The sequence below is a fragment of the Chaetomium tenue genome (assembly GCF_020726465.1).
Source record: "Chaetomium tenue strain MPI-SDFR-AT-0079 chromosome Unknown F5144scaffold_5, whole genome shotgun sequence".
Classification (NCBI taxonomy): Eukaryota; Fungi; Ascomycota; class Sordariomycetes; order Sordariales; family Chaetomiaceae; genus Chaetomium; species Chaetomium tenue.
The window spans coordinates 3,014,750-3,031,636 of NW_027117333.1; the positions used below are offsets into that span (position 1 = coordinate 3,014,750).

The 16,887-nt window shown below is 54.0% G+C and overlaps 5 protein-coding genes across 5 annotated transcripts; all 5 read left to right on the forward strand.

Moving 5' to 3' along the window:
• Nucleotides 1–348: 348 nt before the first annotated feature.
• Nucleotides 349–1,742, forward strand: F5144DRAFT_578726 (uncharacterized protein; the record flags this gene model as incomplete). The annotated part of the gene is made up of 4 exons (XM_066789273.1): nucleotides 349–819; nucleotides 886–1,116; nucleotides 1,186–1,267; nucleotides 1,348–1,742. The coding sequence occupies 4 exons, from the start codon at nucleotides 352–354 to the stop codon at nucleotides 1,428–1,430; spliced, it is 864 nt and encodes a 287-aa protein (XP_066641727.1). The 3' UTR covers nucleotides 1,431–1,742.
• A 323-nt stretch (nucleotides 1,743–2,065) lies between these two features.
• F5144DRAFT_578730 (uncharacterized protein) lies at nucleotides 2,066–2,776 on the forward strand. Its single transcript, XM_066789274.1, has one exon. It carries the CDS (start codon nucleotides 2,273–2,275, stop codon nucleotides 2,714–2,716), a length of 444 nt encoding a protein of 147 aa, XP_066641728.1. The 5' UTR covers nucleotides 2,066–2,272; the 3' UTR covers nucleotides 2,717–2,776.
• Nucleotides 2,777–5,705: 2,929 nt separating this feature from the next.
• On the forward strand, nucleotides 5,706–9,177 carry F5144DRAFT_578734 (uncharacterized protein). The gene is made up of 5 exons (XM_066789275.1): nucleotides 5,706–6,031; nucleotides 6,093–6,698; nucleotides 6,758–6,891; nucleotides 6,966–7,201; nucleotides 7,274–9,177. The coding sequence occupies exons 1-5, from the start codon at nucleotides 5,840–5,842 to the stop codon at nucleotides 8,947–8,949; spliced, it is 2,844 nt and encodes a 947-aa protein (XP_066641729.1). The 5' UTR covers nucleotides 5,706–5,839; the 3' UTR covers nucleotides 8,950–9,177.
• Nucleotides 9,178–9,812: 635 nt separating this feature from the next.
• On the forward strand, nucleotides 9,813–13,218 carry F5144DRAFT_305397 (phosphofructokinase-domain-containing protein). The gene is made up of 3 exons (XM_066783920.1): nucleotides 9,813–11,128; nucleotides 11,204–11,671; nucleotides 11,727–13,218. Exons 1-3 carry the CDS (start codon nucleotides 10,238–10,240, stop codon nucleotides 12,900–12,902), a joined length of 2,535 nt encoding a protein of 844 aa, XP_066641730.1. The 5' UTR covers nucleotides 9,813–10,237; the 3' UTR covers nucleotides 12,903–13,218.
• A 1,818-nt stretch (nucleotides 13,219–15,036) lies between these two features.
• On the forward strand, nucleotides 15,037–16,804 carry F5144DRAFT_604521 (uncharacterized protein; the record flags this gene model as incomplete). The annotated part of the gene is made up of 3 exons (XM_066791350.1): nucleotides 15,037–15,299; nucleotides 15,351–15,748; nucleotides 15,807–16,804. The coding sequence occupies 3 exons, from the start codon at nucleotides 15,037–15,039 to the stop codon at nucleotides 16,802–16,804; spliced, it is 1,659 nt and encodes a 552-aa protein (XP_066641731.1).
• Nucleotides 16,805–16,887: the final 83 nt, after the last annotated feature.

A 16,887-nucleotide genomic window follows, 5' to 3' on the forward strand; every position in this document is an offset into this window, starting at 1 on the left:
TACACAGCAAGGTAGGTATCTGTGCACAAGTCTCTAAGGCATGACCACAATCCAACTTTAAGAAGTGCGAATGCCAAGCTCCCCAGCTGGGTTTATCGATGTCCCTTTGCTGCGAGGCGGCGTCGTTGATAAAAAGGAAGAACCTCGTGGCTATGAAAAAGCAATTTGCAGCACTCGTGAACAAACTGGAAATTGTTGGGCAAATAAAGAAAGTAAAGAACTCGCCTGGGGCAAAACTGGCGATAGATCAAGCGGGAACGAGTCAGTGGTATAATTTGGACGGCTGGTTTTGGTGGCCATATCAGGTGATAATGTCTATATATTAGCAATGCACCGGTAGTATCCCCAAGGATGTCAGCAGCATCAAACCAACCAGTTATATCCATCGGTCTTTGCCGACTATTTTCTCGTGTCGCCATGTTCAACATCCCAATGTTCTCACTTGCTCAGAGAAGGGCTGATGACCGGGGGCTACATGCGTTTTACGAACCAAACTCAAAGGCATATACATGCATCGAATCCGCACTCGACATTGCGCTCAAAATATTAGAGCAGGGCCGTAGCAAAGAAGCACTAGCCGATATTGCTTTGCAGTTCGACGATTCTACCTCAAACTCGGCCCGGTTCGGGGGGGATAAAACAAAAGCACGCCGGTGGACGGGTTGGTTTGTGGATCAACTTCGACTCCAAACCCCGAGGATGATACTAGATGAAACCCTGGGACGTCAAGACGTTATGGCATATCACCCTAGAGAGCCTTGGGATGGCAATCTTGAAACATTCCCCTTTCACCAGCAAAGTATCTATCTCAACGCACAGGTGCGCATTGATTAACCCATTTCCCGACCCCCGGCCTCAGTGTACTGACGATAGATGTACATGAAGAGGGCAGAGTCCATGTTCGCGGCCAGAACGAGCATCTCTCCTGAGGCGGGACAACAGTATCGAGACCATTTGTTCGCATTTGTAACCACTATCGTGCACGAACTCGGGAACATTTTGATTACTTGGCTTGGCCAAGGCCGTATCGACACACCAGGCGGCCGCTCTCTCGAGATGCGCCTCTTTGGCGGAGTAACCGAATTTTGGAGAGATCATAATAGGGGCGACGACCAGGCAAGCCCCACGAACTGCCCCCATTGCGCTTCTCTGCCTAGGTCCCTATCTAACCACGGACATCCGTAGGTCGGCGAACCTTATCATATCGACGAAAATGGCTGGGCCTGGAGGATTAGCCCGAATGTTATCGACGAGGTCTACACGTACAGTACGTTTTACCTGGGTTCTGGTGACATACTCTGAGAGTTGAGAGTTGAGATAATCTGCTGACATCCACCTTACTCTCAGACTTCAATTTCCCATTCGCAAGGACCAATGAAACCCCTGTGAATCCAGATGGCAAGCAGACGATGAACAGTAGAGCTACCTAGGTACTAGTTAGTTCCGCGATCGTATCATTGATGGGCAGCTTGGAGCCGCGCCATCAACGCCTGGGGGTTTGTTATAGCAGGGAAACGCCAAACAACAGCACAAATACCTCGCGAGGCACCTACCTAGATTGGATGGTAGCGGCTTCTTCCTGCCGGGGCACAAGATAGTATCTAAGCGGAAATCAAACTTACAGATTATTCAGTGTAGAACTTGCTGTTCCGGCCGCCGAATTTGGCAGGGCGCGGCCGCAGCGCCATTTTCGGGGGTTTTGAGTTTTTAACAGTGCTGGGCGCTTGGCCACAGCCAAGTGGTAATGTACCATAGGTACCTACCTACATACTTGGTACCTCACGTCCCCCTAATCCATCAGTGAGGGTGCTTAGGTATGCAACAAATGGCGAGGCTTGTGACTTCTCGGTGATTCATAACCAATCATTGGAATAAGGCAACTCATCGGCTCACAGAAGGCCAAACTATTGGATCACAGCTTGCGGGAAATGATTCCAAGCCCCCCGGGGCAGTTACACAAGGTCCAGGGCAGATTCTTCGGCTTACACGTGCATGCAGGTATGCAGTCAGGCTATCGCTCGGGCATGCCAATGGACAACTGTTCCCATTTGCTCAGAGAGCGACAGTAAGGCTTTCTCATTTCATTTCGTTGGGCTTTGCGGCAGCAGCAAACTCAGTCTTCCCCCCTCATCCTCCAGGCTTGATTCCACAGCTTCCTAAGTTCCTCCATGTCCTTGACTTGACCAACTTGTGTTTGCTCCCATTCAGTGCGGCCCACAAGCGAATCCAAAATTTACTGGCGTTCTATCTTTCAGACTTGTGCACGACTGTTATGGACCCCCTTAGTGTTGGGGGCTTGGCCCTCGCTGTCGTATCTCTAGGTCTTCAGGTCACCGAGAGCATCACGACATACATCGAAGCCTTCGACTGCCAAGACCACGAGATCTCGTCGCTAAGACAGCAGAACGGCCTTTTGCAAAGAGCACTCCAGATTGTCGAGAAAGAGCTCCAGCGGCTCCAGCACGACCACCAAGATGCAACGGCACAAGTGCGTGAGTGCCTCGACTCCTGTGAGAAAGAACTCGAGGCGATGAAGGTCCTGCTAGCCGACTTGGCGGCGTGGAAACAACCTACAACCAGCCGGACAAACAGAATCAGGAATAAGGGGAAAAGGCTACTCTATCCATTCGTTCGAAAAAAACTCCTACAGCTAGAGGAGAGACTAGGTAACGCAAATAACGCTCTCCAGCTGGCATTGCAGATACTAGGTTTGTAAGTAGACCCACCCATTTATGCTCTGTACCTGTTGGTTTAACTTAGAGAACACATCCACGTACTATGCCATCTGTCTCACTTGTACTATGACCCCACCAAATCCGCGAATATAGTTAACCCTAGCCCTGTGACATCTGGAATTTTTGTCAATGCTGCCAGGTGCCAGGACATCAACAATACCAAGCCCACGTAACAGAATCCACGCACACCAGCGCAAATAAGCCAAATAACCCGTTTTCGCAATAAAAACAATTAAACTACAGTACTATTTATCGCTGACTAAGCCGCGCTTGCAGCCCCTGAAGCCCCTGACTGGCCAGTCGCCTTCCGCGATGTGCGAGTAGTCCTCTTCGCCGTGCCTCCCTCCTTTGAAGCCTTCCGCTTCGTTGATGTTGCTGTAGTCTTTCCTCTACCCCCACGGGTAGTATCACGACCTCTGGAGGCTGTACTGGACGGAGGAGCGGCGTTGCTACTACCCCCAGGCGTATCCTGAGCCCCATCGAGAGTCACCCCTCCCCAGGAGGAGGGGGTTCGGCGTATGCTGGGGTTGAGACCTGACTGGCGGCCAGAGGACTTCACACTCTTCGCGGCTTTGCGAGCACGAGGCGGCGAGGCGACGACGATGGTATCGACAGTCGGAGTAGGTGTAGGTGGTGGTGCCGGTTGACTGGCCGGTACAGGTGTAGGTTGAGTCGCTGGTATAACCTCGTCCTCCTCCACGGCCTGGAGCGGAGGTGCGGTCAATACAGGAGCGTTGGGCTTGCTTGCGAAGGCGCCAGATTCACGAGGTCTGCCCTTGAGGCTGGTGACGCGGTCAAACTCCTGATACCGTAGATACTTGTCCTCGTCAAGGAGACTCCTCTTCAGCCACTAGAAAGGATGGAAGTCCTCCTTGACGAGAGATAGCTTCTTCAACTGGTGTCTCTCGAAGAGGTCGTGACTACAGGGGATGCCGTATTGCTTCATGAAGCTCCCAGTGCAGTCGCTCAACGGCGTCGGCGAGGGCCTCGTCCTTGACGGTACAGCGCCCAGCATCATCCTGTATTGCTTCGTAACCATCCCCAGGGCCTTCTGAGATACGTTGTATGGTGCCGAACCAAGCCAATCTGTACCGAGATAGTCATACTGGAGTCTGTTTCTCTCTGCTTTGATGCCCTGCTTGATGTTCTCCTCCATCGCGGCGACCATCTCGAGGGACCAGAGGACAGCCTCGCGAACGCTGCTTCTTCCTGTGATGATGAAGGACTTTAGGTATCTGTTGACAGACTCGACTAGAGATGTAGTCCTCTGGCCGAAATTGAGGTACTTGTTAATATAACATCCGGCCCATTGCTCAACCACCGGCATCCAGGTATCCTCAAGGTACTGTAGGATGTCAGTCTGTTGATGGAAGTAAGCCTTGAGCTTCTCCCAAGCCGCCGTGAAGCCATCCAGAGTCGGAGCGTAAGCCACCGCCTCCCAGAGCTTGTAGATGCCGGCCATTGAGTACTCCACGGAGTCTAGGGCCCTGCCTGGTTGACCATCAACTCCCCGACGATCACGATCGACAACGCTCTCTTGGTACACGCGATCCAGATTGGTCTCGTCATCCTCTTGGCTGAAGGGCACCTGGATTCCCTGCTCGGCAGCGATTGCGAGTGCTGCGGCCTTGTTCCACTTCTTTTTGATGTGTAGGGTGACGTTCTTGTTGATGTGGAGGATGCAGATCTGAGGCTGCGCGTTGGGGTATGTTGCGGCAATTGCTCCTCGCATGGCAGTGTCGTAGTCGGTGATGGTGACGCCTGGGGCCGGCCCGCCGGCTTCCTTTCGCGCCCAGTCGACCTTCTCCATCAACCAGTCAAATCCTTCTCTTCTCTCGTTGTTGATGAAGCCAAACCCGCAGGAGAAGGCCATGCCGAGATGGTTGAGACCGACGATCTGGAAGAAAGCGAGGTTCTTGTTGTTCGTGCGATACGTGTTGTCATAGAGCTGGACCCAAGGATACTGGGCCCATTGTTCTGAACACCAGGGAGTCGTCCAGAACAATCCCTCCGGCTTCAGGAGATCGGCGTCGTCATCCTGGAACTTGGTCTGGTACGGTATATTCCTCTCGTCGAGCATCTTCATCACCGCCTGGAACGGCTTGTATCCCCTCAGCAGCTTCTTGTTCAGGCGATGGCGACGGTTCCGCAGCTGACGCTGAGTGAAAACGATGCCTGGGAACCGCTTCCTCAGGTCTGAAGCGAGATCGCGAGTCTTGACGGATGGTCGATCGAGGAACTCTTTGATGACGGCGATGTGTTCGGCGGTGAACTTGTTGCTTCCCTGGTAGTCCTCCGGCTCGTGGCCCTCGTGATGCTCACACCCAGTCTTGACCGAGAAACGCCAAAGGCGCTCCCCATCAACAAGCAATGCCTTGGCTGATGCCTCCCACTTGCAACCAACCTTCGCAGTACTTGTGAGGCGTGAGTGGGCGGCTGTGGCGCGTACTTTGCCTCGGTGGCAGCCGAAGTCAACCCGGGTGTAGCCAAAGTCCTTGACCTTGTTGACCGAACGTAGCTTAATAACGGAGAATTTGGCCTGGGCGCAATACTCGTGGAGGTCGGCGAGTAGGCCCTCCAGCGAGTCATAGCCGTGAGAATTGAGCTTGTGGTGCGGTGGAGGGTTCGAGAACGGAAGTGCATCGCCATTGACAGCATCGACATCGGAATCGAGATCTGAGAAGCCGCGCTAAGTGCTAGAGGTGTCCGATTCGGACGCGGACAACGTTAATCTACGCAGAATTAGCAAGCGATTCGAATGAGGGTAGTTGCAGCCTACTCAGACGACATCTTGGTTGTTTTGTTGCGGTTGGTGGTGGTGATGCGGTGGCTTGGCTGGATGCCGCGAATGTGGTGGGGGTTGGGGGCTGAATGCGCACTGAAATGCGGCTGCAATTACAGGGCTTCCGTGTATTGGCACCTGGCAAGGCTTTCATGGCATTGACAAAAATTCCAGATGTCACAGGGCTAGGGTTAACTATATTCGCGGATTTGGTGGGGTCATAGTACAAGTGAGACAGATGGCATAGTACGTGGATGTGTTCTCTTAACTTAGGTATCCTATCAGATCTGTATCACACTTGGGTACTGGGAGGCTGGCCACGATGGAAGCCAACCTCTCCACTAGACTTTCTATTGTACAGTCGAATCTCTCAGCAATGGTTGTCCCCCTTGAGGGTATGCACAGCAGTGTATTCGAGATGGAGCAACGCTTCAACAGCCTCGAAAACCAGCTTCAGCAGCTATCTCAGCAGCTATTGATTCAACAGCCAGTTATCAATGGAAGGTCACACGAGGTAAGTGCTTGATCTGCCTACCTCTGAATACTAGGTAATGATCTTATCGCGTAACCTATAGATTATCGCTGCTGAAGCCATTCGCCGGTTCCTCGCAAGACCGGCAGCCTTGAGAGACTTTCTCGATACTGCAAATGTTCAGGCGAGTGAGATGGTACCAGCAATCAATTCCACTAGAACACGCAGAAGAAGGGGTCTCCCATGCCCGTGCCGCTATCGCCGACAGCCCCAAAGCAAGAATCTTTCCTGGGGCTCTCTGGTACTTTCGTCCGAAACGACCACCGAGCAGCATACACCTGATTGCCTAGCCACTCAAGAAATGGCGGGCACAAACATGAAACGAAGCCGAAAAGTCGGCCTGACGTACACTGGACTCCGAAAGCTGGCTAACATAGCCGTCCAAATTTCATTGTCAATGTCGTGGGGGGCAGGAGCTTTTAGTCTCAGCCCCAACTTCACTTACTACCCATGTGTCGACTCGAAGAATGCGCCAATCCTCAAATTGATGTCTTTTGTAGCAAAAGTTGGGCGGGGTCGCGGTCTGTCTGGTGAGAAGTTGGCTCGATCGGCGGTGTCCACAATAGTCGGGTTGTTCCAAGCTGGGAAGGCGTCTCCCCGATCAGTTGACGCCGACAATAGATCTTTGGTCTACCATATAGCTGCAAATGTGAGTATCAACTGATCAACTACTTGTCTTCCTGGAGCCTATCTAATTCAATGCTTTAGATAACCATGCCCTATGGAGGATGGTGGCCGAATCAACCTTTGTCAAGTCAGGGCAAGCCCCACCCCCTACTTGAGCTTCTGAAATACTTGGTAGACAACGGAGCCCCAGCATTCGATTACGACTCATCGGGCCGGTAAGTTCTGCGTGTTTAGCGGGAGGCGGCTAGGGTGTCTTTGCTTGCAATCCGCTCACAAGTGTATCGTGCAGCACGCCGCTTAGCAGGCTGTTTATGTCACATACATATAGGCATGTCAACCATCCGCTGTATGCTGGTGCGGCGAGTCTCATTCTACGATCCAATACCGAAGGCGACGTGGCATTTCTGTCAAAACCAGATCCAGCAGTATATTCGACGATTGTCGACCAAGCAAAACGAAGGTTCAGCGTAGATGCCAATCCGGTATTACTTCACTTCCTTGCTGGTTCGACCGGAATCGCCGAAGGTTTGTATTTCCCAAAGCCTGAAAAGAAAAGCACCACGAATAACCTGCTAAAAGGGGTTTCTTAATGTCTAGCCTATGGATGCGGTCCACTAAGCCTAGCAATCCTGTCCAACGACTTGGAGCAAGTCCAACAGCTAGCAGGAAACCATCGTGCTTCTCTCGCCTCTCTCGCCGAGCGAAACCTTTTCGGACACACACCACTTCATCTCGCTGCAGACAGGCCATCATGTATGCGGATCATTGTGAAGGAGACAGGCGGTAAACAGCTTAATCAGATCGATAAGCCTGGCGAACTCGGGATGTCTGCGTTGGAAACCGCCCTCTTCCTCAGCGGATCACGCTGTCGAGAAAGCACAGCTCGTCGGATGTGCGAGGAGTGTGAGTGTACCGATTGTGCCGCCATCCTCCTGGAAGCCGGTTGTGCCGTTCCTCTTTCGGCGTGCCTACAGTCCGTCTTGTGCGATGCATCAGAACGATGCAGGCGGCTACTTATACGCCACATGAAAAACCGGAGAGATAAACTAAAGGAACTTGCCCTAAAGCATCTTTCCCCCGTCAAGCTAAGCCAGCTAGGTCATACCCGGTCTGAAGGTGTTCTGGATTCTGCTGCATCACAAGTTATCCAGGCTCTGAAAGACCGTGGCATTGATATCACTGACGCGCTTGAGGTTACGAGAAGCAGACTGTCGTCTGTATATCAAGCACTTTGCAACCCCGAAGATGCAGAGCTCTTTTTCCAGGCCGGCTTCTACGATACGGATTCTTGGTGCAACGCTGACCAGGCGGAACTTGGCAAGATTCCAAGTCTCGTACAAGGTATATCATATCTTCATTGGCTGGCCACCCACGAGGCTAGCTCCTGTCAGTTCAAGTCTTTCAAAACACCAAGAGAGAGATTTGTGGCCAACCTTACTTTCTGGAGGCTCGGCAAGGACCTCCACAGCCGCCCAGGAACCTGGATTTTCAACCATCCCGGGACTTCTAGTAGCAGCGAATCGCTGCCCCTAAATGACCGTATCGCTTGGATTCACGAAGTCAACGCTGCGGTGCTGCCAGCTGCCATTGCCGATAATTGTCGTTGCAATTGCTCACCTGGGGGCTGCACCCCATTGTCATCGTTATTGAAGGGGTTTCCCGACCTGGGCACCTGCATATTCACTTTCGGACACAGACGAGAATTCTCTCGAGAGCAAAGCTACATGACGCAAGCGGCTGCCGACTTTACCACGTATCTTGAGCTCTTTGGTGTCGACTTTGAGGTCAGACACCATACCGCAGCTCTACGCTATGTAACCTTTACCGTACTCGGAATACCCCATACCTGCTGCGACCCTTACGAGTCAAGATGGTTAAGTGATATGTCAGAGGAGATGTCGGAGGAGATGTCAGAGCAGATGTCGGAGGATGAGGATGAAGATGAACACGCATATGAGTTTGGGCTACTGGAAAAGCTGCTTGGGGAATTTGAGGCTGAGGTCATTGTGATTTTGCAAGATTCGAATCGGGGAGTTGCAGATATTATCAGGTTTTGGAACCGGACCTGGGTGAGCCGTATGAGGGACGTTCTGAATCATCTTAATGGCAATGGTCTGGGCGATGATGAGAGAAAGGGAGCGGAGGAGGTCGGGGTGAAATGGGACCTGCCTCGACCACTTAAACCACCCAAAGCGCCGGACAACCCCTACGAATACGGCACCCTGGAATATTGGAAACATGAGCTGGAGAAGATCAAGGCGGAGTGCGAATGAAATGGGAGGCGGGAGATTGGCTGCAAGGATCTGGATGGGAGAGTGCATGATGAAACTTCAGGTTTGTTTATTGAACTGTCGCTGCTGTTGGGTATAGACCATAGAGCAAGAATAGGTAGTGCCCAGTGAATATGGTAAGAAGCTCCATTGAAATTGTGTGAGGTGGGGGAAAGCGGGATGCAACGCAACTTCAAGACCCCTGTTCTCAGTACACTTGGTTAGTACCAGGGTGGAGCACTGGCCGCAGAATTTGTCCGCGCGCCAACTCACGGTCTTCCAACCAGACTTTCAGACAGAGAGCATTGCCCTGCCACAAACAAGTGACGTGAGTACCTTACCTAGCCAGCAAATGTTGAGAGAAAACAAGCGAGATATGACGCAAACTTTCATACATATATGCTTAAACATGATAAAAGTACCCAGGTACCTATACTAAAATAGGAGAAGGGACCATCATATCAGTTTGGACGTTATGGACCCTTCGGCAGATGCGAAATCGGTATCCATATCGGACGATCATTACCTTATATTTGCACCGCTTGGTAAACATGATAATGCAGGTACCTACCCAGGCTTGACTCTACCATCTCTGCTCTGTATCAACCTTCCAATGAGCTAGCTACATCTTAGAATTTTTTTAATTCATCGCCTTCCATTGTTAGTGCTTGTTAATTGCTGCCCGTGGAACAAAGGTAAGGGTGTTACATGTTCGGTTGTCATCAAGCTTTGGGGACCTCGAAAGAGCCTCATCCTTGCTCTGCACCCCACCTATCCACGCGGTTACATAAGGAGCTATGTCATTGCGGTGATACTGGGTCCGTAAAACCCCTCAGTGACAGCGTTCAGAACCCCACTACGGAGCACTTCACCTAGGTCTTTTCACAATTTTTTTAAGCCACCCAACAAAACACATGGCTAAGACGGCCAATTGCAGATATGCCACGCTCGGTGTAATCAATATTTGGCCGATTTGGCCGTCCTCGGAATAGCCAAGCAAGCCGTGACCAAAACATGCTGTCTCGGAATCCTGCGGTCTCGGAATGTGCCCCGCGCTAACTCACGATAAGATAAGAGCTCTTGCACCACCTGCAAGAGAGAGGCCCAGGAAGTCCGGACCGCCGTGCTGTGTTGCTTTTCATGACCTCGTACGATCTTTAAACAACCCCAATTCCGCAACAACAAGGGGCACTGGGCTCAAAAGGAAGAGAAGTGTAACTTGCTGCTCATTTCAAGTGTTTTCTCCACTGCTCGACCTAGGATTTGCGATCCCAGGCAAACCGCCTGGAGCATGCCCATACCCAGCATTAAGTTCCCTCTTCGGCCCTTCTCCATCATCTCGTCTCCATTCAGGGCCTTCCTTGCTTTTGTTCTTTTCTCGATTCCCATCGCCGTTCTTTTCCGCAACCCCCAAAGGCTCACATACCGCCCAACTTCCACTTCACAAACACCGCCCGCAACGACCAAAATGGCGGGCAAAAAGAAGATTGCCATTATGACGTCGGGCGGTGACTCGCCCGGCATGAACGGCGTCGTGCGCGCCTGTGTCCGCATGGCCATCCACATGGGCTGTGAGGCCTATTGCGTCTACGAGGGCTACGAAGGTCTTGTTCGTGGAGGTAACCTCATTCGCAGGATGCAATGGCTCGATGTGCGTGGGTGGCTGTCTGAGGGCGGCACCTTGATCGGCACCGCCCGCTGCATGGCCTTCTTCGAACGCGCGGGTCGCCTGGCTGCTGCAAAGAACCTGGTCGCCGAGGGCATTGATGCGCTCATCATTTGCGGCGGAGACGGTTCGCTTACAGGAGCTGATAGGTTTCGCGCCGAATGGCCTTCGCTGATCCAGGAACTCGAGGACACCGGCGTGTACACGGCCCTACAACTCCAACCCTACCGACACCTGAACATCGTCGGCTTGGTCGGGTCTATCGACAATGACCTCTCCGGGACAGATGCCACCATCGGCTGTTACTCGGCCCTCGCGCGGGTCTGCTACGCCGTCGATCTCATCGAAGCCACCGCCTCGTCACATTCTCGAGCATTCGTCGTCGAGGTTATGGGGAGACATTGCGGGTGGCTGGCCTTGATGGCTGGTGTTGCTACTGGCGCAGATTTCATCTTCATCCCGGAGAAGCCTAGGGAGGATAACTGGAGAGAAGAAATGTGTGGAGTTGTCGAACATGTTCGTGATTCCCTCCTCAGCCCACTCACGGCCCACTCACGGGTTAGGGCAGCAAAAGCTAACAGAGAGCAACAGCACCGGAAACTCGGAAGGCGCAAGACCATCGTCATCATCGCCGAGGGTGCTCTCGACAGGGAGGGCAACAAGATCACCTCTGAGATGGTGAAGGATCTGCTTGCCGACAAGAAGGGCCTCGGCCTCGATACCCGCATCACAACTCTCGGCCATGTTCAGCGTGGCGGAACTGCCGTCGCGTACGACCGGATGCTCGCGACCCTGCAAGGCGTGGAAGCTGTTAAGGCTGTCCTAGAAGCTACACCAGAAACACCCACATGCGTCATTACAATCAACGAGAACAAGATCGTCAGGAAGGGGCTCATCGAGGCCGTACAGGAAACCAAGATGGTGGCCAAGGCGATAGAAAACCAGGACTTTGATCGCGCCATGGGGCTACGTGACACCGAGTTCTCGGAACAGTACAGGTCTTTCATGATGACAACAGCAGTCCAGGTAAACCAGAAGATGCAGGTCCCTGAAAAAGATGTACGTGTTGGAACCTCCACCCGCTTAGCCGCCTGGTACTGACCTAATGTTGAAGCGCATGAAAATCGGCTTCATTAATGTCGGCGCCCCCGCCGGCGGCATGAACGCCGCAGTCCGTGCTGGCGTGGCGTACTGTTTGTCCCGGGGTCACGAACCGATTGCCATCTACAACGGATTTGCTGGGTTTGCCCGGCATCACGGAGACTCCCCTCTCGGCGCTGTCCGCCCTTTCGACTGGCTCGAAGTCGACGGCTGGGCGAGCAAAGGCGGTTCGGAGATAGGCACAAACCGCGAGCTCCCCAACGAGTCTGGCATGGAGACCATCGCCGATCTGATCGAGCTATACAAATTTGATGCACTGTTCCTCATCGGCGGCTTCGAGGCCTTCCACGCCGTCAGCCAGCTGCGGAAGGCCAGGGAACAGTTTCCTTCCCTCTGCATCCCCATCACGCTCCTCCCCGCGACCATCTCCAACAACGTGCCCGGCACCGAGTACTCGCTCGGCTCCGATACATGCCTCAACGAGCTGGTCGAGTATTGCGACAAGATCAAGCAGTCGGCGTCGGCCACGCGCCGCCGTGTCTTCGTTATCGAGACCCAGGGCGGCCGCTCCGGGTACGTCGCTACGCTTGGGGGTCTGGGCGTTGGCGCCACCGCCGTGTACACGCCCGAGGAGGGCGTCAGCCTGGAGATGCTCGCGGCCGACGTGCGCCACCTCAAGAAGGTCTTTGGTCAAGACCAGGGCCAGTCCCGCGCAGGTCGTCTTATCCTTATCAACGAGAAGGCCTCCAAGGTGTACAACGCCCGTCTCATCGCCGAGATCCTCCGCGAGGAAGCCCACGGCCGCTTCGAGAGCCGTGAGGGCATCCCGGGTCACATGCAGCAGGGCGGCGTGCCCTCGCCCATGGACCGTTGCCGCGCCGTCCGCCTCGCCATCCGCTGCATCCAGCACCTGGAGCAGTTCGGCCGCAACGTGCACAACAAGGTCAAAAACGACCCCATGAGCGCCACCGTCATCGGCATCAAGGGCGCCAGCGTCGTCTTCACTCCCGTAGCCAAGGTCGAGGAGGAGGAAACCGACTGGCCCAACCGTCGGCCCAAGACTGAGTTCTGGCTGGGAATGAAGGACATTGGCGATATCCTGGCCGGCCGGCCCAAGTACGTCCCGCAGGAACCCGAGCTGACGGGGACCAAGGCCAAGGATGTCAAGAGGGGTATCGAGGGTTTCTAAAAGGGGATTTGACTTTTTTTTTTACGTTCTGCTTTTGGGAATAGGAGAGAGGGGGGTGAATGAATGGATGGGCCCTTTCTTCGTCACTCCACATAGAGATGATGTGTTGCTGTCGCGTTGGGAATAGCGTATGTGGGCGCGCGTGGGTGCGTGGGTGTGACGGTCGCTTTTGCTGGAGTTGTTGCTCACCTGTTCTTACCCGCCTTGTGCATCCTATGTTGTTGCCTAGAAGGAGAGGGAGGGGATATTTGTGACGGGAAAGAGGAATGTGAGGCACAGACAGACAAATTCTCTCGATATTCGTTGCATTTGTTTCCACAGCCGAACCACCGAGCCTTTCTCTGTCTTCCCCCCTGCAATGTTGCTCTCGAAACGGCGGGTTTATGGAGAGCGCCCCTCTCGTGCACATGGAAAAAACACCTGACACGAATTGGAATCATGCATTTCCACTTGCGGGATGTCACGTCAATCATCGCCTCGTACAGATAGATGCCAGCCGGCATCAACCCAGACAACTTGACGACTTAAGAGCAGGGTGGCCCCCGCCGCCATCGCATCGCAGCCTGACCAGTCCCACGCTGGATTTGGGTGTGTGGCGCCTGCTTCTGTCGATAGTTACAAGCACCAAGTAGTTAGTCCCTCCATTCACTTTGGGACGCCGAGAAAAAGATCAGAGTTCGATTTTGGGCATGCTGGTCGCCGAAGGCTGAAAGAAAGCTCGATTCTGCACTTCCGATTCGCTTTCGCCGACCAGCATGCGAAGTTGGGTGTGGAGTGTGGTGCTCAGTAAGCGTAGCGACTTGGCGTTTTGCTGGCGAAGGGGGGGATGCCTGCCCTGCTGTGCCTTGTCGTGCCTTGCCCGCTTGTTGGAAGGGTTGGGGTGTTAGTGTGGTAACGGAGGGTGCTCGCTTAGCGCTGCGTAGGGTTGTGGGGTTGTTAGTGTGGTATGGGGAGGCTTGCTGGGCTGGGTGGGAAAAGGCGGGATTGTGTTGCTCGATTGTGCACCTTGGGGGTCGTGAATGGCCGGCCGGGGGACAGGGCATTCGCTTGGCTGCTCTTGTTTGTCCAATGGGGAAGTTTTGTTACTCGGTGTCTTGGGTACCAAGTACTTTTTTTTTTTCTCTCTTGACCTGTCCTCTCTTGGAGTTATTTTTCATGGTGTTTACTGATCCCCCTGGGATTAAGGATCATGAAGGTTTGGAGTGGAGCTTGGCTCAACGGTTTTACGAGTTGGAGTTACTCAGCAGGACAAGAGGATTGTGCGCACTCGGGCATCTAACTTTGTAAAGATTCCAATGCGTCTTTTGTCCACAACAGCGATGAGCGAAGTGGTGTCACCGTTTGAACCTCCAAAATCCGCCGGTGAAACAATCTGTACCCCCTCATCGGTAGCTCGGCCCCGAGGCGGGAGCCCCGTAGATCTGCACCGGGCAGGCCCGAGTTGCACCGCTGCAACCAAGAGCGTGGATCAACAAAAGGCTTCTCAGCCGTCCACATGGCTGCCCCTGTCGGCGGAAAATGGACAGCCAGATCCACACAACGGCCACTATCAAGCAGCTAAAATGAGAAGGTGCGATGAGAAAAGCTACCGCTTCGGGCCTAGATGGTTAGGCCCCGAAATTTGCTGGCTATCGGCAGCGGCGCCTGTCAGCTTTTGGTGACGGTCGTACTGAGTGCCACTGGCATTGGCGGTGGTAGCATCGCCGAGGAGGGACTCCTGTTGAATTGCACTTTCCCCGATCGAACCCCAGTGCTTTCCCGCCCAGTCTGCCGGTGTCTCCTTCAAGTTCTTCCCCGCGCGCCTTGGAGTTGGCTCGTGTCACCCTTCGTTTTCCATTTTCCCTCTTTCTCCTTGTCGATCTCGAGATCTTGCGATCTTTGAATGCGTGGGTAGCCTTGAGGTTCACTCCTCGGCAACAACACACCACGGCCGAATCCATATTTTTCTCTCAGTTTATAGCACCCCGCTCTGTTTTTGCGCCGGGCGGCTTCGACCGAAATCGGCGGTGTGATCAGCTCTACCTACATACATACACGGGTCTCGCCTCGGGCGTTGTCAGAAGCTCTGCCAGGAACACATTGGACTCGGCGTGCTTCTCTCACGCTGGTGGGCTGAGGTGTGTGGTCGGTGCCAATGGCGCCTCTACTATCAACGCTGCTTCTCTTGGGGGCCGCCGCCTCTCCGGCCCGGGCATCGATCGCGGCTTGGTGGACCGAGGTCGGCCCCCAAATTATTCTACAGAATGCGACGACGAACCAGATCCGTTACAGCGCTTGCAACAGCCGTAACCAGGCCAAGTACTCGTACACAGACGCTAGTGTATTCTCACTCAAGTACAAACCCAAGGTCGGCACCCCGGTGACAGGGGTAGGATGGTACAACAAGAAGGAGACCGAGTAGGTTCTCATCCTTCACCTCCAGTCGCGTCTTGCTAACGAGCATACCAGGGCCTCGATTTGGTATATCACTGAACAAAACACGGTTGCCAACGGCCTCTTCATCTGCAACGACAACACCGGCCGGTTTGAGCCGCAGGGAGAAGGAAACTGGGTCATCAGCCCCGACACGGCTACAGTCCACTCTAACACGGGAATCGCTTCCGTTGTTCTCGGCGCGGATACCGGCTACCGCGTATACTACCACGACAGCGACGGCGCCATCAATGAACTTCACTACACACGCGATACCGGCTGGGAACACCGGGGTATCATTTCCCAGGATATAAATTCCCTACCTGGGTTGGGCGTAGCCTTTAGTGGCAAGGGGAACATCACCGTTGCGGCACCTCGTGATGACCAGAACATCGCCGTGACTCGGTGGAATAGTGATGAGACGTGGTTCCGAAGTACGATCTTTTGCCGTGCCTGTGGCCTGCCAATTACGCTGCTAACATGTTTCAACAGCAACCCTGCCGCGCCCGTTGGATGGCGGCTTCGTGAACGGCGAGACCATCAGAGCCGATATCGCCCTGAATGAGACGGCCGAGACGAACTTTACACTCCCGGCATGGGACGGCAAGACCAAAAACATTGGAGTCAGCATCGACAGCGCATATACACGTTCCTTATGGTACATCGGAAATGACAGCAATCTCTATACCGTGGCCAACCAGAACTATACCTGGAACAAACGAACCAGCCAATCCAATGCTTACTGGCCGCAGGCCGACGAGCCGAATGCTGAGCTCGCGGTTGCCTACGAGTTCAAGTCCAGCATGGTGCGGCTCTACTACATGGTGAAAGGACAGATCAGCGAGATCAAGTACGAGGACAAGACTTGGAAGGCCTGGTCCGCCCTCGAAGCCCCTCCGCCCCCTCAGGCCACACAGTCCACGGCACCATCCGCCACAAACTCAGCAGTCGCTTCCGATACTGGGCTCTCTACCGGCGCAAAGGCGGGCATCGGGGTTGGCGTCTCGCTTGGTGTCATCGCCCTCGGCGCCATCATTGCCGTTGTCGTTCTTGCGCGGAAAAGGAAGCAGAAGGCTTTGCTGCAGCATCCAGAGGATGTTGATGAGGGTTCTACTACCATCGGCGGCGACACACCCGCGCCATCCTACGGCTCACCGGCCCTGGCCCGTGCTTCCGCCGCGCAATACGAGCAGTATGGGTGGGACCAGAAGGAGGCGCCACCCCATCCATACCCGTCACCTGAGGTACAACAGATGCAGCAGCTTGACGGCACAACAAGGGTGGAAATGGACAGTCACATGAGGACTGAGATGGACAATACAGTGACGGCCGAGATGGATGCTGTGACCAGGGCCGAAATGGAGGCTGCGACCAGGGCCGAGATGTACGCACCGCACCCTATCTACGAGCTCCCCCAGCAGTCATATTCCCACGAATTGCTGGCCGAATCACCCCACCACAGACCCGGGCCACCGCCACAGAGGCAATGAGTTTTATAATCGTCAAGAGTCGGGGAGGGGATGGGAGGGCGGCGTTGGGGGCGTGGATGGGCGGGGGATCATAGTTCATTTTG

What these genes read in the sequence shown, in the direction of transcription:
- F5144DRAFT_578730 (XM_066789274.1), top strand. Translation starts at nt 2,273, where the DNA reads ATGGACCCCCTTAGTGTTGGGGGCTTGGCCCTCGCTGTCGTATCTCTA.
- F5144DRAFT_305397 (XM_066783920.1), top strand. Translation starts at nt 10,238, where the DNA reads ATGCCCATACCCAGCATTAAGTTCCCTCTTCGGCCCTTCTCCATCATC. An exon ending in TGTGTGGAGTTGTCGAACAT is followed by an intron (nt 11,129 to 11,203) that starts GTTCGTGATTCC and finishes AGAGAGCAACAG; the next exon opens with CACCGGAAACTCGGAAGGCG. An exon ending in TGCAGGTCCCTGAAAAAGAT is followed by an intron (nt 11,672 to 11,726) that starts GTACGTGTTGGA and finishes CTAATGTTGAAG; the next exon opens with CGCATGAAAATCGGCTTCAT.
- F5144DRAFT_578734 (XM_066789275.1), top strand. Translation starts at nt 5,840, where the DNA reads ATGGAAGCCAACCTCTCCACTAGACTTTCTATTGTACAGTCGAATCTC. An exon ending in GATTACGACTCATCGGGCCG is followed by an intron (nt 6,892 to 6,965) that starts GTAAGTTCTGCG and finishes TGTATCGTGCAG; the next exon opens with CACGCCGCTTAGCAGGCTGT. An exon ending in TTCGACCGGAATCGCCGAAG is followed by an intron (nt 7,202 to 7,273) that starts GTTTGTATTTCC and finishes CTTAATGTCTAG; the next exon opens with CCTATGGATGCGGTCCACTA.